Genomic DNA, 26,827 nt, shown 5'->3' with positions numbered 1-26,827 from the left:
AACTTTGTTACCCCCAAGATGCACCTGTCCAAATGAAGCGAAAAGCCATTTTGTTGTGCTAGCTAGCCCGCTTTGGTCGGAGAAAAGTCTTGTCAGCCACGAATAGGATGGACCTCTGACGCTAAAGTGCAGACATGCCGAGCCGACGTTGTCGTTTGCTACCGCAGAATGTTAAACTCGAAGCGACTCGCCATTGTAAGTCTTCAAAAGTTGTGTGGGTTAGCATCGATGCTAATGCTAACTACCTTGAGTATGCTACAGTCACTGTTTGCTAGCTGACTGCCTGTTTGTTGTTGTTTTTTCTTGGTTAAATAACCCGACATTATTCAATGTTTGCTCGCAGATGTGCTATTTAAGGCTCGGGACACTTTTGTTCGCCATCAAAGAGTCTTGGTTGAGGAATTAGCCGGCGTTAGATAATAAACAGGCCATCAAGGAAAAAGTTAGCCAAGACACGTTAAGAAGACAGAAGAGTGCTAATCTCATCATGGCCGAGGACACCAGACAGGACAAGAGATCCAACTTCTCGGCTTTAACGGACACCAACGGGATGACCAGGACCTCCTCCATGGCCTCGGGGAAAAGTGCCACTTCCAAGAAATTAGTGATTAAAAATTTCAAAGGTACTGTTGCCGACATCGTGATGATTATCCACAATGAGCCATTTTAAACACAGTAGGGACAAGCGGTAGGAAATGGATGGATGGATGGAGGTCCACATGTATTTGCACACCCTGCACTTTTGCAAGTTCTCCCACTTAGAAATCAGGGAGAGGTCTGAAGTGTTCATGATAGATGTTTTTCCACTGTTAGAGACATCATCTAAAACAGGCCTTGGCAATTATTTTGACTCCGGGGCCAAATTTAGAGGAAAAAAATGTGTACTTTTAGGAACACTAATACAAAACCTCACAATAATGTCTGATTGAATGCTAAAAACGTTATGACAGGCCGCTTTAAAAAAAGGAATGGAATTTCACTTTTTTTTTTACTGAATGAGACACCCAGAATGTACATGAAAATAAAGAATGTGGGATTTACAGTATTAACTATGAAGGATAAAACACTGAATATTGACAACATTTGAACGTCACCCCCCCCCCTTCCATCCACGTATACAAACACAGCAAAATATGACAGCCAAGGGTAAAAAAAAAAACACCTACTATCCGATATATCTGATACATCTCTAAGCTTTAGAACTTTGTTGTAAAAATCTCCTTCCACATCTGTCCCTGACACCCACATTTCAGACTCTGGAAACACTCTGTGGAAACGCTCCCCACCCACACTGCTTGGTGCCTCGTCTGAGCTGCTGTGACTTACATTACTATAGTAACTAATTAGATGACCATAGTAACTAGTATATGATGCAGATTTCAAGCATTGAAAGACTTAGTATAGTTGAAGACTTACGGTCATTTGAAAACATGACTGCACATCATAATGGCAGCTACAATTTCCAGCTTAAAGATCTAAAAAAAATTATTTGGAAATATCTGGCGGGCCAGATTGAAAAGCTTAACGGGCTGCATGTGGCCCCAGGGCCTTAATTTTCCCAGGTCTGATCTAAAAAGAAAAATCCGGAAATCACATTGTATGATTTATTTGTATGTTATTGGGGTTCATAAGTATTTGCACACATGAGAATCAGCAAGAATTATGACTCTCGAAGAGCTGTCAGTCTACCTTTACCCCACAACCCCTTTGAGCTCACAGACCCGAACACCACACAAGGTGTTTGGGTCTGTGGGACCCGTTTTTATTTAAGGATTTTGGCCCACTCCTCCGCACAAATCTTCTTTGGATCTGTCAGGTTTCGGGGCTGTCGCCAAGCAACATGAAGTTTCAGCTCCCTCCAAAGATTTTCTATTGGATTTAGGTCTGGAGACTGGCTTGGCCACTCCAGAATTTTGATATGCTTCGTACGGAGCCACTCCTTGGTTATCCTGGCTGTGTGTTTTGGGTCATTGTCATGTTGGAAGACCCAGCCACGACCCATCTTCAATGCTTTGACTGAGGGAAGGAGGTTTTTGGGCCAAATCTCACAATACATGGCCATGTTCATCCTCTCCTTAATACAGTACAGTCGTCCTGTCCCCTTTTGCTGAAAAGCACCCCCAAAGCATGATGTTTCCATCCCCATGCTCCACTGTAGGGATGGTTTTCTTGGGATGATACACATCCTTTTTCCTCCAAACCTGACGAGTGGAGTTTATACCAAAAAGTTATTTTTTGGTCTCATCTGACCACATTACTTTCTCCCATGACTCCTCTTGATCATCCAGATGGCCATTGGCAAACTTCAGACGGGCCTGGACATGGGCTGACTTAAGCCACTACGCCGTAGTGTTCTACTGATAGTAGCCTTGGAAACAGTGGTCCCTGCTCTCTTCAGGTCGTTCACCAGCTCCTGCCGTGTAGTTCTGGGCTGATTCCTCACTTTTCTTATCATGAGTGATGATGCCCCACGAGGAGAGATCTTACATGGAGTCCCAGTCCGAGGTAGATTAGCAGTCATGTTTAGCCTCTTCCATTTTCTAACAATTGCTGCAACAGTTGATCTATTCTCACCAAGCTGCTTCCCAATTGTCCCATAGCCTTTTCCAGCTTTGTGGAGCTCTACAATTTTGTCTCTGGTCCCATTTGACAGCTCTTTGGTCTTGCCCATGGTAGCAGTTGGACCTTGACTGACTGTGGGCTGCACAGGTGACTTTAACCCTTGTGTAATGTTCATATTGTTGTTACTCAGCCAGCATTTTTGGGTCTGATGGACCCATTGCATTGTGTGGCTCTTAATGCCTCACAATCAAACATTGATTAGTTGTGGGGTAAAGTTGGACTTTTTTAAAGGTAGACTGACAGCTCTTTGAGAGTCTTAATTCTTGCTGATTCTCATGTGTGCAAATACATATCAACCCCAGTAACATACAAATAAATCATTAAAAAATCATACAATGTGATTTCCGGATTTTTCTTTTTAGATTATGTCTCTAACAGTGGAAATACATCTATGATGAACATTTCAGACCTCTCCCTAATTTCTAAGTAGGGGAACTTGCAAAATTGCAGGGTGTGCAAATACTTGTGGACCTCACTGTATGCAAAGAGTCCCTCCCAACAGGTGTACATTGTATTCAAAATGTCATAAATGGCCTAATTCCTTTTGAAAGACAGTAGTCTTTATATATTTTAAAAGCGTTAGTCAACACATGTAGATTTTTACTTGACACCTGACACTGCAGTAGGTCTATATTGTTGACAGTGTAATCGTTGTATTATTAGAAGCCAATTGTGACAGTAAGTTGTCCGAAAATAGCAATTGTTTTTTATTATAAAGGTACACTTTATCTACGGTGAGTAATGTTTCTATATCAGCTTACCTTTTTCAAACTTATCCGATGCCAAAATGGAGTGACTCAAAATTCTACACACAATACCCCATAATGACAATGTGAAAACGTAGTTTTTGTTATATATTTTTATCAAATTCATTTAAAATGAAAAACTAAGAAACCCCATGTACACATAAGTATTCACAGCTTTTGCCATGATGCTCCAAAGTGAGTTCAGGGGCATCCTGTTTTAACGGATCATCCCTGAGAGTTTCCTACAGCTTAATTGGAGTCCACCTGTGGTAAAATCAGTTGGTCGGACATGAATTGGAAAGGAACACACCTGTCTTTGTATGATATCCCACACTTGACAGTGCATGGCAGAGCACAAATTATGCCAATCCTTCTCAAATAGTGGGACGGGCTTTATCAGTATCATGCTTTCAAACCCCACTAACTAAATGTGCTTGTTTTAGCCATTAATCCTGACTTCCTTATTTTGATTAAAACAAAAAAAATCAGCACAAATTGTTTTATTAATTTTGTTTTTTTAGGTTAATTTTTATATATTGTGCTTCTGACTTAATGTTGCTGATCAAGTTGATTAAATTATTTATTGAGTTTTTTAAATTGTATTATTATTTAACATCAAATGATTTAGGTTCGTCAAAAAATGCTAAGTTTAAATAAAAACATTTTTTATTACAGGCATATTGATGCACTTGAAATGTGTTATGTTACAGACTAAAAAACAATGTTAAAGTTATTCTTTGTTATAAATTGATCTATTTGTTTTAATGCTAATAAGGATACAATGGTATGCAGAGGTGTACTTACAACATTTTACTATCGTGGGGGGGGGCACTTTTTTCTTCTTCCTGGGAACAGAAAATAATTGAGAATCACTGAATTATGCTGACAATTTCATTGAATTAAAATTTGTGAGCAAAATCTGTGCAAAATACAGTGTATAAAAATTGAGTGCAAAAAAAAAAATAGTTGCTTAAAAACCGGTAAATGAAGACTGAAGCACCTCATTAGCTGGTTCTGAGACAGGATCAATTGTTTCAGTCTTAATTTACTGGAAGTGAGTCTTGAATTCGGAAGCAAAGAATATTTTTTCACAGAATTTTCCTGCACTGATTTATTTTTTACACAAATTTTTTTTTTTTAATGGAAAATTTTCCACTGAATTTTAGAACACTGTATTTTAACAAACTACATTTATTAAAAAACACACACAATTTTATTCTATGAAACTGTAAACATGTAAAAAATTCAGTTGACTAAATTCTAAGCAAAAAATAAAGTTACATAAATTCACTGTCCAAAAAAATGCTCTTTTAATAAAGACAGAAATTAACCTCTATAGATGCGTGTTAATATACAGTATTAGCATATGGTGCAAAAGTTATTTTACTTGTGAAATGTAATTCTGTCCAAAAACACCAGTTCAACAGTTAATTTGAGCATGAATCAGTAGTTGACAATAATTATTGCTGTACTGAATTTTGGGTTTTGTAAGCTATAATCATGGGTGGATGTGAATTTATAGGAAAAGGAGTTTTCCTTTTTGAGCATAACGACTTAAGTTACATTTTTCAACGATGTTCAAATTTATTGTATGTTGTACTTTTTTGACAGCATTTCAACATATTCATCTTTTTATTCCCGATTACAGATCGGCCAAAACTAGCTGAGAACTACACTGAAGACACCTGGCTGAAACTGCGAGATGCAGTCAGTGCCATCCAGAACAGCACCTCCATTAAGTACAATCTCGAAGAGCTCTATCAGGTTTGCTGTTTGTTTTATTAGCAACCAATGTAACCCAATCAGACGTGTTGAGAACCAGTAATAGATTATGCTCAATCAGCAAGAGTTGTGTGTAGTTGCACATAAAGACATTAAATTAGACTTAGGGCTAGGCGATAAACAATATCAATGTTTGTGATACTCGTTAATCGATATTTTAAAAAATGCATTCGATTAAAAAAAAAAAAAAAATATATATATATATATATATATATATATATATATATATATATATATATATATATATATATATATATATATATATACACACACACATACATACATACATACATACATACATACATACATACATACAGTACAGGCCAAAAGTTTGGACACACCTTCTCATTTCAATGCGTTTTCTTTATTTTCATGAATATTTGCATTGTAGATTGTCACTGAAGGCATCAAAACTATGACATCTGTGAAGTGAAAACCATTTCAGGTGACTACCTCTTGAAGTCATCGAGAGAATGCCAAGAGTGTGCCAAGCAGTGGCTATTTTGAAGAAACTTCAATATAAAACATGTTTTCAGTTATTTCACCTTTTTTGTTAAGTACATAACTCCACGTGTGTTCATTCATAGTTTTGATGCCTTAAGTGACAATCTACAATGTAATAGTCATGAAAATAAAAAAAACGCATTGAATGAGGAGAAGGTGTGTCCAAACTTTTGGTCTGTACTGTTTGTGTGTGTGTGTGTATATATATATATATATATATATATATATATATATATATATATATATATATATATATATATATATATATATATATTGCATGAACAAAGGTTCTCGCTAACCCGGCAACGCAGAAAGTGATCACTGATAACAGCCAATCAGGTAACAGTATCGATTTGGTTGCGCCGTCTTGTTGTCGCGCAGTTGATTCTCTGCATGGAGTGAGAAGAGAATTTAAAAATGAAGAAATTGTGGATAAAACAGGAAAAGTCACCTGGACAGTATGACAGTTTTGGGGATTTTTGCAAAGGCACCGTAGTCAGACCAATGTGGTCTGTAAAGGATGCAAGGCGCTCGTCTCCACCAAGACTGCTAGTACCACACCACCTTAGCCATGCTCACCATTTAGAGCACAGCTGTAAGTTTCTGGCATTAAACCTGCAGAAAATAGTTATTATCAGGTTTCTCTATGTTAACATTGTCATACTTTGCACTATTTTCTTACACTTTATTAGGCATTTCTTACATACTTTTTGTTTATTATTATTTTTTTGCACTTTCATTTTAAGAGCTTATTGTTCAGTGTTAAATGTGAAGTGAAGTGAATTATATTTATATAGCGCTTTTTCTCTAGTGACTCAAAGCGCTTTACATAGTGAAACCCAATACGTAAGATACATTTAAACCAGTGTGGGTGACACTGGGAGCAGGTGGGTAAAGTGACTAGGATGGCGGAAGCGGGGATCGAACCTGGAACCCTCAGGTTGCTGGCACGGCCACTCTACCAAACGAGCTATAGGATTTTACAATATTTTTTTACATTGTTTTCCATGCTTGTGTTGACATTTACTTTCCTTGGTGCCTTGTTAGCTAAGGAGATTATAATCAGAGGAAAAATATGTTTACATTCCATACATTTTTCCTTATTTCCCATAGGTCATAGAAAATATCAGTAATTATTGACATCGACCGATATAAAACACTTATATCGTGATACAGTTTTCAGCCATATCGCCCAACCTTTGTGTGATAACTGTGTAGCAGTGGTTTTTAAATAGTGGTCCGTGAACAACAAAGATATGTATTATACAATATTACAGCCATATTTATTTAAAAAATAGTTTGATAGGCATCCTTCTCATTGGCATGTACACAATTAACAGATACTATCCATCCTCGCCACTTAGTCAAGTAAAATTGTCTTTATAAATTGTTATCTAATGACTTATCTTTGTACCTACCGTATGATTAATAATGTCATTGTTTTCAGTACTGTCCAATTAAATTGTATTTTTCCTTTCACTTTTCTTCTTGCAGGCTGTAGAGAACCTTTGTTCGTATAAGGTGTCGCCCACGCTGTACAAGCAGTTACGGCAAGTCTGCGAGGATCACGTGCGGGCCCAGATCCACCAGTTTAAAGAATATCCCTTTTAATCGAAGTGCTCAAACATTTAATCGAAGTGCTCAAACATTGTTTCTGTTGTTTGTTGCAAGTCGGGTTGTATTAGTATAGTACCGTGATACTAATGAATCATATTCGGTACTCTACCGCCCCAGTCACATAATATCTACGGCTTTTCACACACACAAGTGAATGCAAGGCATACTTGGTCAACAGCCATACAGGTCACACTGAGGGTAGCCGTATAAACAACTTTAACACTGCTACAAATATGCGCCACACTGTGAACCCACACCAAACAAGAATGACAAACACATTTCGGGTGAACATCCGCACCGTAACACAACATAAACACAACAGAACAAATACCCAGAACCCCTTGCAGCACTAACTCTTCCGGGACGCTACAATATACAGCCCCCGCTACCCCCAACCCCGCCCACCTCAATCTACTCATGCTTTCTCAGGGAGAGCATGCCCCAAATTCCAAGCTGCTGTTTTGAGGCATGTTAAAAAAAATAATGCACTTTGTGACTTCAATAATAAATATGGCAGTGTCATGTTGGCGTTTTTTTCCATAACTTGAGTTGATTTATTTTGGAAAACCTTGTTACATTGTTTAATGCATCCAGCGGGGCATCACAACAAAATTAGGCATAATAATGTGTTAATTTCACGACTGTATATATCGGTATCGGTTGATATCGGAGTCGGTAATTAAGAGTTGGACAATATCGAAATATCGGATATCGGCAAAAAAGCCATTATCGGACATCTCTATCCAAAACTAATGTAAAGCATCCAAACAGAAGAATAATTGATTATTACATTTCAACAGAAGTGTAGATAGAACATGTTAAAGGAGAAAGTAAGCAGATATTCACAGTAAATGAACAAGTAGATTAATAATTCATTTTCTACCACTTGTCCTTAAGAATTTTGACAAAATAAAATGGAAAATGACACAATGTAGTCAGCAGCTAAATTAGGAGCATTTGTTTGCTTACTTAGTAATACAAGAAAAGTTGTCTCGTATGTTCACTATTTTATTTAAGGACAAAATTGCAATAAGAAACATATGTTAAATGTACCCTAAGACTTTTTGTTAAAAATAAAGCCAATAATTAGAGATGTCCGATAATATCGGTCTGCCGATATTATCGGCCGATAAATGCGTCAAAATGTAATATCGGGAAGTATCGGTATCGTTTTTTTTATTATCAGTATCGGTTTTTTTATTTTTATTTTTATTTTTTTATTAAATCCACATAAAAGACACAAGATACACTTACAATTAGTGCACCAACCCAAAAAACCTCCCTCCCCCATTTACACTCATTCACACTCATTCACACAAAAGGGTTGTTTCTGTCTGTTATTAATATTCTGGTTCCTACATTATATATCAATATATATCAATACAGTCTGCAAGGGATACAGTCCGTAAGCACACATGATTGTGCGTGCTGCTGGTCCACTAATAATACAAATTTTCATTGATTACTAGTTTCTATGTAACTGTTTTTATATTGTTTTACTTTCTTTTTTATTCAAGAAAATGTTTTTAATTTATTTATCTTATTTTATTTGATTAATTTTTTAAAAAAGTACCTTATCTTCACCATACCTGGTTGTCCAAATTAGGCATAATAATGTGTTAATTCCACGACTGTATATATCGGTTGATATCGGTATCGGTTGATATTGGTATCGGTAATTAAAGAGTTGGACAATATCGGCATATCGGATATCGGCAAAAAGCCATTATTGGACATCCCTACCAATAATGCAATTTTTTGTGGTCCCCTTTATTTAGAAAAGTACCGAAAAGTATCGAAATACATTTTGGCACCGGTACAACCGTAGTTGCAAGGTAGAGATCCTCTTGTATTTTGAAACATAATTTTTGTCAGTAATACTGCTAAATAAGTTAAAGTATATACTTGAAGCAGGTACAATATGTAGAATATGTTTCCTTAACTTGGAGCTCACAGAGTCTTTAGACAACTTTTCCTACCTGAAGAGGATGAATCGCTGCTGGCAGGATCACTGCAGGCAAACCGTAAGATTTTATGTCTGATAATCACTTCAAACGTCGTCGTGACGTGCATAAATGTTACGTCTAGATTAATTTTCTTTCTCCGACTTTTGCACAGATAATGATCCGAAGCATATTTCTCTTCCTGGATCGTACTTATGTGCTGCAGAGCTCGCTGCTCCCATCTATCTGGTAAGTCTGAGTCACTTTGCTAAGGTGAATGGCAGAGACCTAGGTTGTTTGTGTCTCACAGGGACACGGGCCTGGAACTGTTCCGTACCCACATTGTAAGTGACAGCGCCGTTCAGAAGCGCACAGTCGACGGCATTTTGGAGCAGATCGAACTGGAGCGCCACGGCGAGACGGCCGACCGCAGTCTGTTGAGGAGCCTGCTGGGAATGCTTTCAGACCTGCAGGTACACAGTTGACCGAAAATAGAACCAGCACTCGGTCTTTCTTTCTTCTCTGAGCCGTTGACCGTCTCGTGTCTTTTAAAGGTGTATAAAGAGTCTTTTGAGGAAAGATTTTTGCTCGAGACAAATCGTCTGTACGCTACAGAGGGACAGCGGTTAATGCAAGAAAGAGATGTGAGTGACAGAATCTATAATGTTAGCCGTTATCCTTGTGCATCAATATAAACGTTTTTTTATCTAACCAGGTGCCTGAGTACCTGCACCACGTGGCTCGTCGGTTGGAGGAGGAGAATGATCGTATCGTGAGCTACCTCGACCAGAGCACCCAGTAATACTCACAAACTTACCACTAAAAAAACTCAATGCAACACATACGCACCACCTGTGAGGATAAAAACATCCTTACAATGTCAACATATGTTTTAACTATTCAGAGATTTTTTTAAATCTTTGTCATTTTTTTTTTAGCTCCCAATATACAGTACAGGCCAAAAGTTTGGACACACCTCATTCAATGCATTTTCTTTATTTTCATGACTATTTACATTGTAGATTGTCACTGAAGGCATCAAAACTATGAATGAACGCATGTGGAGTTATGTACTTAACAAAAAAAGGTGACTACCTCTTGAAGCTCATCGAGAGAATGCCAAGAGTGTGCGAAGCAGTCAGTAATCAGAGCAAAGGGTGACTTTTTTGAAGAAACTAGACTGATTGGCAACACTAAATTGTCCCGAGTGTGTGAATGTGAGTGTGAATGTTGTATGTCTATCTGTGTTGGCCCTACGATGAGGTGGCGACTTGTCCAGGGCGTACCCTGCCTTCCGCCCGAATGCAGCTGAGATAGGCTCCAGCACCCCCGCGACCCTGTAAGGGACAAGCAGTAGAAAATGGATGCATGGATAGAATATAAAACATGTTTTCAGTTATTTCACCTTTTTGCATAGTTTTGATGCTTTCAGTGACAATCTACAATATAAATAGTCATGAAAATAAAGAAAACGCATTGAATGAGGCGAAGGTGTGTCCAAACTTTTGGCCTGTACTGTATGCGTTCACAAATGTTGTTATTATTACAGTTTAAACCAGGGGTGCCCAAACGTTTTAACCTGAGGGCCACAGACTTGCAAATCACAGGGTGCGAAGACCATTTTGCTAGTTTTCACCTTCTAAATTAGTACAATAAACAGATTATTTTCAAAGAACGAGACAATGCAGTTTTAGTATAAATTTTGTTTTAATGCTGAAGAGCCAAAGTTGAACTGAAATGCTAACAGTTAGCACGCTGGCCAGATAGCGTCAAATAACAAAATATATGAGCAAAATAAGCTAATAAAGCCAGCATGCTAACAGTAATATTTTAACACGCTAACAAGAGCATGTTTACAGTTAGCATTAGTGAGATACCTAAATATATGACACTGGTGTTTAAACCTGCTAAATTAGCTATAAAAAAGCTAGCATGCTAAATTGCTATCTGTACAGTAACATGTGTCAATTAGCGAAGTATATTACTCAGGTGTGTACCTTTTTTATTAAAAAATAAAATAAAATAAATAAAAAAATGTGCAAAAAGCTAGCATGATAATATTGGACCGGGCTTTCTGCTCCGCCGCTCCCAGTCTGTGGAACGCTCTCCCTGACCACCTGAGGGCACCACAGATTGTGGATGCTTTTAAAAAAGGCTTAAAAACCCTTCTTTTTAAAAAAGCCTTTTTTAGATATATGCATACTAGTTTTAGCTATTCATTTATTTTTTATTATCTTTTTATTTTTATTTTTTTAATACACCATAGCACTTTGAGGTTGTTTACTCAATGTAAAGTGCTTTTTACAAATAAAATCTATTATTATTATTATTAGCATGCATCAAGTACCAAAATACGACTGATGTGTAAACCTACAGAATGAGATTTTTTTTTAAAGCTAGCATTCTAAGGTTAACATATTAAAAGAGATCATTCCTCAAGTATCAAAATATCTGACACTAAAGTCTATACCTGCAAAATTTGAAAAAAAAATAGCATGCTAATATCAGAATGCTACAATTGTTAAAATATTAGCTACGGGCCACAGTTTGGACACCTCTGGTTTAAACAGTTTTTTTTTATCATTGACTTAATAAATTCTGCTGACTTGACACATCTGAATGCTTTTATTTATATTTTGTTTTCTTTCCTGTCTTGCAGAAAACCTCTTATTAGCTGTGTTGAGAAACAACTTTTAGGAGAGCACATGACTGCAATTCTGCAAAAGGGTACGTCTGCCCAAGTTTTGTGATATATTTTCGTCTGCGTATTTTTGTTCCTACAGTATGTACCATATGACCATTTGGAAAAACCAAGCACTAATACTTATTACGTGGACTTCCTCCATCAAGGCTTGCAGATAAGCCGTTGCCATCATAGGGACTACAGCTGGGGTCTCAAACTTAATTTACGTATGGCCTGGAGGTAGTCGGGATGAGGCTTGGCCACACTAAGTATTCCCTTCAGAATCACATTTTAACCCACCTGACTAAATTTGTTAGCTACTTTTACCAGCAGCTATAGTGACCCTGAGCTTTAAGTCGATATAAATGTAAAATGTAATTATAAAACTGTTCCCCACGAGGCGATCAGAGACACTTCAGCTTGCTTATAGGAAGTTGCTCTTTGTGATGCCCACTGAGTTTTTGTCATTTTTGTGTTTGCACAGTCATTGTGGTTAGCGTCTAGTAGGAGTCAAGATTGTCAGAATATTTAAATATTACCCGCACACGGCATGTGGGCTGCAATTACACGACGCAAAGGGCCACAGTTCACAAACCACCGATCAGTATCGGTCTGGTTCGTGGAAAAGTAAATGATCGTCCTTTGTCGATTAATGCCTTTCAATGCCAATTACATAAACCAAACCCCTCTTGCTAATATTTGATTTAATTTTGGTCCCCCTGGCTGACAAGTGACTAGCCGTTAAACTGTGTAAGTCCTGTGTAACTGTGGGGTCGCTCCCCTATGTTAATAATCATCACCTCCATTGTGGCAAATGTCTTAAGTACACAGAGAGCAAGCCAGGATAATAGCTAAGCTAGACGCTAACCTAATTTGAAACATTAGAAATAAGTGCTGAGTAGAGTTTAAGATGTGTAGATTTAACAGCGTTACAGCAGAAAGTAAGTAGCTATTAACAGGAAACTAATAAGTACAAATAAGAGTCTGGATTAAAAAGATGTTAATACAACAACAACTGTGCTCTGTTGGTGTGTTACTACTGTCACAGCCAATAGTACACCACCCGTAAGAGAAGGGCCTTTCGATCCATAAATACTTGATACTTGACTGATTGGATTGAAATTTTTATTTTCTCAAAATATTTTTTTTTTTATTGTATACAAACTCTGGGAATAATTTCCTGGACAGAGGAGGATTTTGAGGTCTAAAACCAAGGGACTTCAATGAGTTGGCTTTTCTTTAGTAATTGTGTACTACTGACTTTGTTTTGCCCAAACATTTGCATGCAATACAAGAGAACAAGGAAGTAATTTAGATATGGTGTTGATATTCTTAAAAGGCCATGAACAGTTGATACTTGTGATCGGTATAGGTATGGGCCGATCTCACCCATGAATGACCTACAGTACAGGCCAAAAGTTTGGACACACCTTCTCATTTCAATGCGTTTTCTTCATTTTCATGTGGATTGTCACTGAAGGCGTCAAAACTATGACACCTGTAGTGTGAAGTGAAAACCATTTCAGGTGACTACCTCTTGAAGCTCATCGAGAGAATGCCAAGAGTGTGCAAAGCGGTAATCGGAGCAAAGTGTGGCTATTTTGAAGAAACTAGAATATAAAACATGTTTTCAGTTATTTCACCTTTTTTTGTTAAGTACATAACTCCACATGTGTTCATTCATAGTTTTGATGCCTTCAGTGACAATCTACAATGTAAATAGTCATGAAAATAAAGAAAACGCATTGAATGAGAAGGTGTGTCCAAACTTTTGGCCTGTACTGTATATCGGAATCGGCAGCATAAAATCCTTATCAAAAAATTCCTAAAAAAATATAGCTTATAATGACGTTTTGTGTGACATATTTTACAGGTTTGAGCGTTTTGTTAGATGAGAACCGTGTGGCTGAGCTGGCCCTCCTTTACCAACTGCTTAGTAAGGTGAAGGGAGGACTGCCCACGTTACTGCAGTTTTGGAGAGACTACATCAAGGTATCGTCATTGTCACGGAAAGCCTTAAGATGTTCTTTCTTTGTTCCTACCAATGCGTTGTACCTATCCCTGTAGACATTTGGTGGAGAGATTGTCTGCACGCCAGAGAAGGACAAGGACATGGTACAGGAGCTGCTGGATTTTAAGGACAAGATGGACAATGTGACACAGTGCTGCTTTACACGGAACGAGGGATTCATCAATGCCATGAAGGAGGCTTTTGAGACGTTCATCAACAAAAGGCCCAACAAACCCGCAGAACTCATTGGTACGTCGGGCTTCAGAATGGACACGTTGTGACAGGCACGACTGTAGCCTTGTTTGTAACAGGTTTTTGTACAACTATTTCACTTGTTTCTTTTCAGCTAAATATGTGGATTCTAAGTTAAGAGCTGGCAACAAGGAGGCTACAGAGGAAGAGCTGGAGAGGATTCTTGACAAGATAATGATAATATTCCGTTTCATACATGGTGAGTTGCCAGTATTTTGTTTTTCTATGTTTTTGCATTGAACAAGTTATGATACAATCTACCACAAAGACACACCTGTGTGAAGTTGGCGCCCTTTATCATTGAAAATATAATAACACTGCCATTTGTTTGTGCCGTAACATTTTTTGTTTGTGCCGTCACGGTTTTTGTTATTCGAAAATACATTTTCTGACTAGTACCGTATTTTTCGGATTATAAATCGCTCCGGAGTATAAATCGCACCGGCCAAAAATGCATAATAAAGAAGGAAAAAAACATATATAAGTCGCATTTTTTGGGCAAATTTATTTGATAAAACCCAACACCAAGAATAGTCATTTGAAAGGCAATTTAAAAGAAATAAAGAATAGTGAACAACAGGCTGAATAAGTGTACGTTATATGAGGCATAACTAACTAACTGAGAACGTGCCTGGTATGTTAACGTAACATATTATGGTAAGAGTCATTCAAATAACTATAACATATAGAACATGCTATACGTTTACCAAACAATCTGTCACTCCTAATCGCTAAATCCCATGAAATCTTCTTCCTTTGTGTCGCTTCTAAACAACTCTGCCAACTCCAAAGGTAGACAATGCACCACTTCCTCTTCTATCGGTACGTCGCTTACGTCAGAGTCATCGTCAGTTGCAGTTCCAATTATTCCAGCCTTTCTGAATCCGGACAGGATGGTTTCGTGAATGAGATAAATAATATTATTTGATATTTTACGGTAATGGGTTAATAATTTCACACATAAGTTGCTCCACAGTATAATAATAATAAAACCTGGGATTTATATAGTGCTTTTCTAAGTACCCAAAGTCGCTTTACATGTAGAACCCATCATTCATTCACACCTGGTGGTGGTAAGCTACTTTCATAGCCACAGCTGCCCTGGGGTAGACTGACGGAAGCGTGGCTGCAATTTGCGCCAACGGCCCCTCCGACCACCACCTATCATTCATCATTCAATTCACCGGTGAAGTGTCCCACCCAAGGACACAACGGCAGCGATTTTTGGATGGTAAGAGGCGGGGAGCGAACCTGCAACCCTCAGGTTTCTGGCACGGTTGCTCTACCCACTACGCCATGCCGCCCCCGATACAGTATAAATCGCACCCCCGGCCAAACTATGAAAAAAACTGAGATTTATAATCCGAAAAATAGGGTACTGTCATCCAGCCCCCCACCTTGTCAAAAGCTTCCCAAATGTGTCCCATTAATTTGTGCTGCAAAATGTTTTTGTCATTATAGTTTTTATGTTAACATGTTATCATTCATAACAGCCTCCCAACCATGTTAAAATTTCCCCCAAATTGTCTCTTCTTTTCTACGTTTTTGCTGCAAAAATGCTTTGTTAAACTAATATAGTTTTTGGTAATTAACGTGTTACTACGATATTCATAGTAATTTAGTCAAAATCTCCCCAAATTTGTCACATTATTTTTTTCTAAGTTTGTGCTGCAGAAACGTTTTGTTAAACAATGTAGTTTTTGTTATTAACGTGTTACTACAATATTCATAACTAGCCCCCAATCTTGTCAAAATCTCCCCAAAATTGATGCATTATTTTTTTCTACCTTTGTGCTGCAAAAATGTTTTGTTAAACTATTATAGTTTTTATGTTAACATGTTCATAGCCATCCCCCCACTCCTCCACCTTGTCAAAACCTCCCCAAACATGTCCTAATCATTTGTGCTGCAAAATGTTTGTCGTTATAGTTTTTATGTTATTAACATGTTATTATTCATAACCAGCCTCCCAACCATGTCAAAAACTCCCTAAAATTGTCTCAGTATTTTTTCTACGTTTGTGCTGCAAAATGTTTTGTTAAAGTAGTATAGTTTTTGTTATTAACGTGTGACTACAATATTCATAACCAGCCCCCCAAACTTGCCAAAATCTCTCACAAATTGTCGCATTATTTTTTTCTACGTTTGTGCTGCAAAAATATTTAAGCTATTATAGTTTTTATGTTAACATGTTATGATTCATAGCCACTCCCACGCCTTGTCAAAACCTCCCCAAACTTGTCCCACTCATTTTATGTCTAACATTATAGTTTTTATGTTATGAGGCTGGTTATGAATAATAATTTGTTAATAATATAACAACTATAATAGTGAGACAAACAATTTTGGCAAATACATTTAAAAAAAATTGTTTTAATAGTTTTTTTATAAAAAATTTTAATCGATTAATAATTGTTACAGGTAAGAATCGCGAGTCGTTTGAAAATCTTTTTTTTTTTTTTTGACACCCCTCATTTTCATGCCATTCTAAAATACATTTTCTGACTGGTGAGGACAACCAGCTCCCCCACCTTGTCAAAATGTCCCCAAACTTGTCTCATTCAGTTGTGCTACTTACTACATTTAGGCTGCAAACATTTTTTTGGTCCTTCTTAGTTTTTATGTTATGGGGCTGGTTATGAATAATGACACGTTAATAACATAAAAACTGTAATATTTGGACAAAAACATGTTTGCAGCCCAAATGTAGTAAGTAGCACAACTGAATAAGACAAGCTTGGGGAGGTTTTGACAAGGCGGGGGTGTGTTTTTTATACATCTGTCCTGTCCTGGCACACAGGCAAATCATATTGTTGATGTAGATGTCCATATATGCTGTACAGATTTACTTTAGAGAAGAAAAATGTTGGATACTTCTCTTTTTGCCTTATTTGTATTTATATAGATTTTTATTAAACAAAACCAGTTTTCGTTTAAATAATAGAAATTCATCACAGCTGTTTATTTATTTTATGAAATAATGTAGTTAATCATAGAAATGGCACCCAATTTTATAAAATTAAAAAAAAAAAGTTAAATCGAATCGTTTTGAATTGAGAATCGATTCTGAATCATAATCGTTACCCCCAAGAATCAAAGATTCACAGCCCTAATAAAAACCGTCAGGGCACAAATGAATGGCAGTGCTATTTTAATATTTGGAATGATAAGGGCAGCAAACTTCACACAGGTCAAAGACAGTGTACAGGTCAGTTTTTGGTCAGGTTGTCATGTTGAATCAATCAGTCAATCAATATTCTTTATTTAATTTACCCAGGTTAAAAAATAAAAATCATTGAGATTAAAATCTATTTTCCAAGAGTGCCTGGCCAAGAGGACAGCAACACAAAGTTACATAAATACATAGAAGAACAACAAAAACAGCAGCAGTCACAAACCACAATTAAAAAATAAATTCCTTACATACTGTATATTTACATGAAAACATGTGATAGGCCAACAATGTAAATGTTTCAGTAACAACAACTTAAAAACAAGTACAATACCCAATAAAATCAGTTTCTCGATCCTTTTAAAATGGCCTGAAATTGTTTTTGACAAACACGCTGAAGAAGCCATGATATTTATCCCAGTGTCTCCATTGACTAAACATTTATTTTACTCGTATTTTTCCCCGCAGGAAAAGATGTCTTTGAAGCTTTTTACAAGAAAGACTTGGCCAAGCGTCTGCTGGTGGGCAAGAGTGCTTCTGTCGATGCTGAAAAGTCAATGCTGTCCAAGCTGAAACATGGTGAATCTCTAGTCCAACACATTACATCCCCCTCGTCTTTTCACACTTTAGCATTTTCTCCCTCAGATTTCTTCAATTTGTGTTCAATTGTCAACATTTTCTGGATTTTTAAGGAAACTCAAATTGAAAGTGGTTTTATGGCAATATCTGCAGAGGAACCAGTACTGCAGATACAGTATGAAGGTCTTAGAAGTCAATACATTCAAAGATTTTCCAGCAGGAAGATGCGTTGACAAGGCGTGATGTTGTGTAACTGTACGTTGAGTCCGTACAATAGTGTGTACTCCAATGTGTAAAATAGAATATTAAAATGTGTTTGATATCTTTTAGAGGTATATTACAGAGCTTAGAGCAGTGATATTCAACTACCGTATTTTTTGGAGTATAAGTCGCACCGGCCGAAAATGCATAATAAAGAAGGAAAAAAACATATAAGTCGCACTGCAGTATAAGTCGCATTTTTGGGGGAAATTTATTTGATAAAAGCCAACACCAAGAATAGACATTTGAAAGGCAATTTAAAATGAGTAAAGAATAGTGAACAACAGGCTGAATAAGTGTACGTTATATGAGGCATAAATAACCAACTGAGAACGTGCCTGGGATGTTAACGTAACATATTATGGTAAGAGTCATTCAAATAACTATAACATATAGAACATGCTATACGTTTACCAAACAATCTATCACTCCTAATCGCTAAATCCCATGAAATCTTATACGTCTAGTCTCTTACGTGAATGAGCTAAATAATATTATTTGATATTTTACCGTAATGTGTTAATAATTTCACACATAAGTCGCTCCTGAGTATAAGTCGCACCCCCGGCCAAACTACGAAAAAAACTGCGTCTTATAGTCCGAAAAATACGGTAAATTGTATTTCCAGGAAGGTGAGGACTAGTGGTTTGGACCCGTTACTATTAATCTTATTTGTTATATTCTGGAGAACAAGTTACAGTGGACATTTTATTTTGGTCTGTTCATTTTGTCAAGAGTCACAGAAGCGCTCTGCTGTTTTAAAAGACTACAAAAAAGCCAGTCAAAGATCATCTCTATCACAGCGTGCAAGTGTTTTTAAGAATCTGCTGAACAATTGAATGCCCAAAATGATGAAGAAAAGAGGACCTAAATTGGAACTGTGAGGAACGGCAGTAGTATGACAAATTAAGTTGAACAACTGACTGTATCTGAAGTAAAAATGACAAGATAATGACAAGAATCACATGGGAAAAAATTTGTAACTGCCAAAAAGGAGAGGACTTAAAGGTGTGCCTTGAGGAACGCCTCAGTTATGTCAATCATAAGTTTGGACCCCACTGTTCTATGTTTGCTAGCAAGGTTAAACTGTCACTGCCAGGATCAGCCGAAGTGTTTCGAGTGGTCCAAGTTCCTCTATACTAGTGGTTCTCAAACTTTTTTCACCAAGTACCCCCTCAGAAAACACTCTCCAAGTACCATCAACCTTTAAATACACTAGCGTAGCAGGCGTAAATATTCATTAAAAACAAGGCAGGTTTTATTTAACAAGTATATTTAATATTATTGGCCACTGTAACATTACACACATGTTGAACAGTAAATGTGTTTGAATATTTAATTTAGTGATGCTTTACGCGTACCACAGTTTGAGAATCACTGCTATACAACAATAGTACTTTAGTGTTTTGTTTTGTGTTGGGTTTGGAATGTAAACCTCACAAATACCGGGTCTCTACTGTACACATAAACTGTATATAAAAGGATTGTGGGAGACTAACTAGTAGACAAGTAAATTGTCTATAATCCCTGTTTGCTGTCACACTACAGATAACTGTATATAAAAGGATTGTGGGAGACCAACTAGTAAACAAGTAAATTGTCATTAATTCCTGTTTGCTGTCACACTACAGATAACTGTATATAAAAGGATTGTGGGAGACCAACTAGTAAACAAGTAAATTGTCATTAATTCCTGTTTGCTGTCACACTACACATAACTGTATACAAAAGGATTGTGGGAGACCAACTAGTAAACAAGTACATTGTCATTAATTTCTGTTTGCTGTCACACTACACATAAGTGTATATAAAAGGATTGTGGGAGACCAACTAGTAAACAAGTAAATTGTCATTAATTCCTGTTTGCTGTCACTTTACAGATAACTGTACATAAAAGGATTGTGGGGGACTAACTAGTAGACAACTAAATTGTCTATAATTCCTGTTTGCTGTCACAATATATTTTTAACAAGGCATTTCCTACATTTTTCAGAATGTGGCGCAGCCTTTACCAGCAAGCTAGAAGGGATGTTTAAGGACATGGAACTCTCCAAAGACGTTATGATTCAGTTCAAACAGGTACTTTCCATTCTCTTTCTACATATTGTTGCCTTGAAAAATGTGACTTGAAAATGCACTCAGGCAGCCAAGCGATGCCTGTTTTATGACGTTCTGGTGTTTGTACTCAGTACATGCAGAACCAGAGTGAGCCAAGCAACATAGAACTAACAGTCAACATCCTCACCATGGGTTACTGGCCTTCATACTTGCCCATGGAGGTCCACTTGCCCTCAGAGGTAAGTATTTAGGAAACTTTTGGGTGACACAAACCGTCTCATTGTGGTTTGTAGTAGTAGTGGTACTATGGAACTGCATTGTATATGATAAGAGCAATTTGGCCTAAAATACATATTGCAATATACAGTCTAGCATCAATACAGCCTTTACTGTTCAGCCTCTTGCAATGATCTGAATCACGCTATATTTGACATATGAATGATAAAAAATTAATTTCAGAACAGGTTACATATTTGCTAAGAAAGAGCCAATGTGTCATTAAAACTGTAATAATACAACATAATATTACAGTACAGGCTGCGTAGTCTTGAAAGAACGAGCTTCTTGGTCATTAAAAAGCATAAAAAGTCACCTAATGGAAATGGATTTTGCAAAAATTAAGGCCTTAAATGGCATTAAAAGCCTTCAATACGATATAGTACAAGTATGTCTGTCTTAGACTGGGACTATGCTGCAAAGCAACTTTTAGTAAGGTTTTTGTGGATCATCTCAAAAACTAAATTCACAGCAAGACCTGTTTTGGGCAGGGGAAAATAGTTTGACAATAACTAAAAATTAACAATGCAATTGAGAAAACATACAAACACAATACAATACAAAACAGTATCAATAATAATAGCAATAATAGTTTGTTTATTGTGTTGAATCCAAAAATTTATTTTTAATCTAGAGGTTCTCAAACTCTTTATCACCAAGTACCACCTAGGAAAAAACTTGGCTCTCCAGGTACCACCACAATGAGCAACATTAAAATACAGAAATGTAGTAGTATTTATTAAAAACTATTTTTTTAACAAGTATATTTAATATTTTTGACCACTGTCTGTAACATTACACGCAGTTAGAACAGTAACACTGTTTGAATATAGGAAAATAAAACACTGTTCTTCAATCAAGTGATTCTTCTGTGTACCACTACATCAGAGGTGTCATGTGGTTTTCACTGAGGGCCACATCACAGTTATGTTTGGCCCCAGAGGGCCGCTTATAACAGTGAATACTATTATTACACAATTTTTTATGCTTTTTATTATAGATTTTTTTTTAGAGCTAAAATTGTAAGTTGCAATAATTTTACCTCAAAATGTAGTGTATATTACTGTAAATGGAAAACTGCTGTTTTTATGGCAAACATTTTTTTTACTGTAAAATGTATTATTTTACTATAAATAAAAAAAAATGCAATTTTACAGTAACATTTTGGCAACTGAGCTGCCAGTTTGTTTTTACCGCAAATCAACAACTGTAGATTTTTCGGTGTATTACTGTAAATGCCAAAACGACACCACAGTTTATTACTGTAAAGAAAATACTGTTTTTTCATTTAGAGAAAAATGCTGTAAAAACCACAATAAACTTCACAATTTTACCATGAAATCTATTTCTACTTTTACATTGCACAATTTGATGGATAACCTGCTTTGAAATCATTATTATTAGTATTTATTTCTGTTTAAAAAATGGTTTGAATCTTTGATAATATATTTTTTGCATAATCAGACAATATTTAAGTTAACATAATTTGCGATTACATGGAGTATATCTTTTTTTTTTCTCCAAAAATAGAAAAAGAATACATTTAGTAAGAAAAGTTTCAGTACTTTATTGATACATATTATTTCCAGGCTTTCTAGGGCCAAATAAAATGACGTGGTGGGCTACATCTGGCCTTCGGGCCTTGGGCCCTGCGCACTACATGGAGCCCGCACAGATGAAGTACCACAGTTTGAGAATCGAAAATTATGAATCTATTTACAATCGGAATAGATAAAAAGCGCAATTTGGATGTGAAACGTTTTTTTAAACACTCCTATTAAGTAAGGAGTATACTGGGAGGGTTAAACCATTAGTATGATTCAATGTCTGCACCACTGCAATCACAACAACACAATACTGTATGCATGTTGTTCCAGTATTACCTCTGATGTACTTTTTTATCTATTTGGAGATGGTGAAACTCCAGGAGGTGTTCAAGCTGTTCTACTTGGGGAAGCACAGTGGGAGGAAGCTGCAGTGGCAGCCCACACTTGGCCACTCTGTCCTAAAGGCCGAGTTTAAAGAAGTAAGTCCATGCATCATTTCCACGACTGGGCTTACCTTGAACGCCACAATGATCATCCTGCAGGGGAAAAAGGAGCTGCAGGTGTCCCTGTTCCAGACATTAGTGCTGTTGATGTTCAATGAGGGAGAGGATTTCAGCGTGGAAGACATCGGCACCGCCACAGGAATAGGTCAGCGCTGTTTTTCTTGCGTCTGTCTCTAAGTGAGTCAGTAGAAAGTCTTGGTGTTCCATGAAATTCCCCTTCCTGCGCAGAGGAGGGCGAGCTAAAGCGTACGTTGCAGTCCCTGGCCTGTGGAAAAGCCCGCGTCCTCAACAAGAACCCACGAGGAAAGGACGTGGAGAATGGCGACCATTTCACTTTCAACCTTGATTTCAAACACAAACTTTTCCGCATCAAAATCAACCAGATCCAAATGAAAGAAACCGTAAGAACTACATTTCCTCTTGCATCCATTCCCCGAAGCCATGTTTTACTAAACTGCCGTGACATTCCCATTTCCTCGTAGGTCGAGGAGCAAGTTAGCACCACGGAGCGCGTGTTTCAAGACCGGCAGTATCAGATTGACGCCGCTGTGGTGCGCATCATGAAGATGAGGAAGACCCTCAGTCACAACCTACTAGTGTCGGAGCTCTACAACCAGCTGAAGTTCCCTGTCAAGGTGACTTCATCTCAACCTCATTATCTAAATGCAACATTCAGTTTTGGTACAAGTTGCACGTGAAAGCTGAACTGAAAGGCTAAACTGTGGAGCTCATACTCCAACAGGCTCCTTCAGCTTTGTTCCCACAGTGTTCGATTCAAGAACTCCTTCCTTCCGCACTCCATCCAGCTGTATAATCACTCGTCATACAGCAATAGATGATGTCTATTACCTGACACCTTCTATGTTAGCTACTTCTCTTTGTTTTTAAGGTCTATTTTCTATTTTCTGCTGGATTTACTCTCTATTTTATGCTGCAGCTGTCACATATACTGTCATTTTGTACATGGTAATTGTTATATATTGTATATATGATATAGACATAATATATCAGTATATACAAAACCCGTTTCCATATAAGTTGGGAAATTGTTAGATGTAAATATAAACGGAATACAATGATTTGCAAATCCTTTTCAACCCATATTCAATTGAATGCACTACAAAGACAAGATATTTGATGTTCAAACTCATAAACTTTTTTTTTTTTTTGCAAATAATAATTAACTTAGAATTTCATGGCTGCAACACGTGCCAAAGTAGTTGGGAAAGGGCATGTTCACCACTGTGTTACATGGCCTTTCCTTTTAACAACACTCAGTAAAAGTTTGGGAACTGAGGAGACACATTTTTGAAGCTTCTCAGGTGGAATTCTTTCCCATTCTTGCTTGATGTACAGCTTAAGTTGTTCAACAGTCCGGGGGTCTCCGTTGTGGTATTTTAGGCTTCATAATGCACCACACATTTTCAATGGGAGACAGGTCTGGACTACAGGCAGGCCAGTCTAGTACCCGCACTCTTTTACTATGAAGCAACGTTGATGTAACACGTGGCTGGGCATTGTCTTGCTGAAATAAGCAGGGGCGTCCATGGTAACGTTGCTTGGATGGCAACATATGTTGCTCCAAAACCTGTATGTACCTTTCAGCATTAATGGCACCTTCACAGATGTGTAAGTTACCCATGTCTTGGGCACTAATACACCCCCATACCATCACACATGCTGGCTTTTCCACTTTGCTCCTATAACAATCCGGATGGTTCTTTTCCTCTTTGGTCCGGAGGACACGACGTCCACAGTTTCCAAAAACAATTTGAAATGTGGACTCGTCAGACCACAGAACACTTTTCCACTTTGTATCAGTCCATCTTAGATGAGCTCAGGCCCAGCAAAGCTGACGGCGTTTTTGGGTGTTGTTGATAAACGGTTTTCGCCTTGCATAGGAGAGTTTTAACTTGCACTTACAGATGTAGCGACCAACTGTAGTTACTGACAGTGGGTTTCTGAAGTGTTCCTGAGCCCATTTGGTGATATCCTTTACACACTGATGTCGCTTGTTGATGCAGTACAGCCTGAGGGATCCAAGGTCACGGGCTTAGCTGCTTACGTGCAGTGATTTCTCCAGATTCTCTGAACCCTTTGATGATATTACGGACCTTAGATGGTGAAATCCCTAAATTCCTTGCAATAGCTGGTTGAGAAAGGTTTTTCTTAAACTGTTCAACAATTTGCTCATGCATTTGTTGACAAAGTGGTGACCCTCGCCCCATCCTTGTTTGTGAATGACTGAGCATTTCATGGAATCTACTTTTATACCCAATCATGGCACCCACCTGTTCCCAATTTGCCTGTTCACCTGTGGGATGTTCCAAATAAGTGTTTGATGAGCATTCCTCAACTTTATCAGTATTTATTGCCACCTTTCCCAACTTCTTTGTCACGTGTTGCTGGCATCAAATTCTAATGTTAATGATTATTTGCAAAAAAAAGTTTCAGTTTGAACATCAAATATGTTGTCTTTGTAGCATATTCAACTGAATATGGGTTGAAAATGATTTGCAAATCATTGTATTCCGTTTATATTTACATCTAACACAATTTCCCAACTCATATGTAAACGGGGTTTGTATAATATACTGTACATATACTATGTAAATATTACGTATACATGTTATATTTTATATCGCTATATTTAGTCTATTTATACCGGCATTGTCCTTTCCATCCTTACACTTTCCATCATTGTAACTGAGCTACTGTGTGGAACAATTTCCCTTGTGGATCATTAAAGTTTGTCTAAGTCTAAACCTTAGCAAGCTGGCCAGATAGCGGCAATTACGAAATACAGTGGTACCTCGGGCTGGGCGATATGCCTGAAAACAGTATCACACATCGGTAATTAATGATCACTGTATTAATCTAATCAAATTATCGCCCAGGCTTAGTTTGAATGCAATCATTTCCACTCCAAAATATCAAACTGCCGCTTGTCTCCCCAGCCTGGCGATCTGAAGAAGCGGATCGAGTCCCTCATAGACAGAGACTATATGGAGCGGGACAAGGAGACCCCCAACCAGTACCACTACGTTGCCTGAGGAGGCACCACTGTCGAGCCGCACTGCCCTCATGGCGAGCCAACAGCCGGTCCCGGAACGCATCCTGGCAGCCACCATCATGGATGTCACACACAGGAGACATGTCTCTGACTGACCTGGGGTCTGTCATGGCAGTGAAAGGACACAGGTTCAAAAATGACTCGCACTTTGCTTTGTTTTTTCCGCTCTGGCGTTTTTCTTTCGCTTTCATTTTGGTGTTCCCTCGACGGCTTTGGCTCTGAAATCATTCATTTTGTAGTTTGTCACATTTTAAGTGTTTTCTTTTTGTCCAAGAACCTTTTCCTTATAGACACGCTCGTCGCAGACGTGACGAGACCGTTGAGATTTACGAATTGGAAAAGGAAGAGAACTATTTTTGGGGGCGTCTTGCTTGTTATTTGTTTAACCAAACTGCTCTAATGACCTCTCATGTCCTGAACATTTGGTTTCCTAGATCAGATTGTATTTTATGTAAGAATGAGAAAAGCGAATAAATGGATATTTAATTCTTTGTTGACAACCAAGTGCCCTTGTTTTTTTTTTTAATTATGGGCCTGCTGCAATGCAAGCAGTCCATATTTTTATTCCTCATACTTCAGTATGGGCCTGCTGCAATGCAAGCAGCCCATATTAATTCCTCATACTTCATTATGGGCCTGCTGCAATGCAAGCAGCCCATATTAATTCCTCATACTTCATTATGGGCCTGCTGCAATGCAAGCAGCCCATATTAATTCCTCATACTTCATTATGGGCCTGCTGCAATGCAAGCAGCCCATATTATTCCTTCTACTCCATTATGGGCCTGCTGCAATGCAAGCAGCCCATATTATTATTCGTCATACTTCAATTGTTATTATCATAGTTCCACACGTTTCTCTTAGGATTAATACGAGACGGATCGGCCAACAAGCCCCCACATATGTTATACCATCGGAAAGGTCTCACTCGCCCCTACGGCGGTACTTTAAGTTGGCAACATTTCGTGTTACCATGGTGACGCTATTCACAAATTTAAAAAATGGGCCATTTGAATGGGTACATACCCTTTTAATGGACGATTGCCTCCTCTTGTAGCTCAGCCATACTTTCACGTAGCTCGGTTCTTAGCGTCTCATTTTGTTCACACGCTTGTCTACTTTCGACGCAGGCTAACTGATAGCATGCTAATGTTAGCGTGCTTGCATGCTAACATAAGCATTATATTTTTGGAGCTGA

The 26,827-nt window shown here is 37.7% G+C and overlaps 1 protein-coding gene across 1 annotated transcript; it reads left to right on the top strand.

The window, feature by feature from the left end:
- cul4a (cullin 4A) lies at positions 1-26,129 on the top strand. Its single transcript, XM_062070291.1, has 21 exons — positions 1-195; positions 344-623; positions 5,017-5,132; positions 7,149-7,253; positions 9,227-9,295; positions 9,390-9,463; positions 9,525-9,687; positions 9,769-9,858; positions 9,930-10,012; positions 11,874-11,941; positions 13,771-13,889; positions 13,965-14,157; positions 14,255-14,359; positions 17,801-17,911; positions 20,166-20,251; positions 20,362-20,469; positions 22,419-22,532; positions 22,596-22,701; positions 22,785-22,957; positions 23,039-23,191; positions 25,514-26,129. Exons 2-21 carry the CDS (start codon positions 488-490, stop codon positions 25,607-25,609), a joined length of 2,268 nt encoding a protein of 755 aa, XP_061926275.1. The 5' UTR covers positions 1-195; positions 344-487; the 3' UTR covers positions 25,610-26,129.
- The last annotated feature ends 698 nt before the right edge of the window (positions 26,130-26,827 follow it).

Source organism: Entelurus aequoreus, linkage group LG02, assembly GCF_033978785.1.
Source record: "Entelurus aequoreus isolate RoL-2023_Sb linkage group LG02, RoL_Eaeq_v1.1, whole genome shotgun sequence".
Taxonomy (NCBI): Eukaryota; Metazoa; Chordata; class Actinopteri; order Syngnathiformes; family Syngnathidae; genus Entelurus; species Entelurus aequoreus.
The sequence above is the reverse complement of the archived record's forward strand: the minus strand, read 5'-3'. Positions and strand labels throughout refer to the sequence as shown.

Coding starts and splice junctions, on each gene's coding strand:
- cul4a (XM_062070291.1), top strand. CDS start 488: ATGGCCGAGGACACCAGACAGGACAAGAGATCCAACTTCTCGGCTTTA. Junction 20,470..22,418: donor AGGTCCACTTGCCCTCAGAG/GTAAGTATTTAG, acceptor ATCTATTTGGAG/ATGGTGAAACTCCAGGAGGT. Junction 22,533..22,595: donor TAAAGGCCGAGTTTAAAGAA/GTAAGTCCATGC, acceptor ATCATCCTGCAG/GGGAAAAAGGAGCTGCAGGT.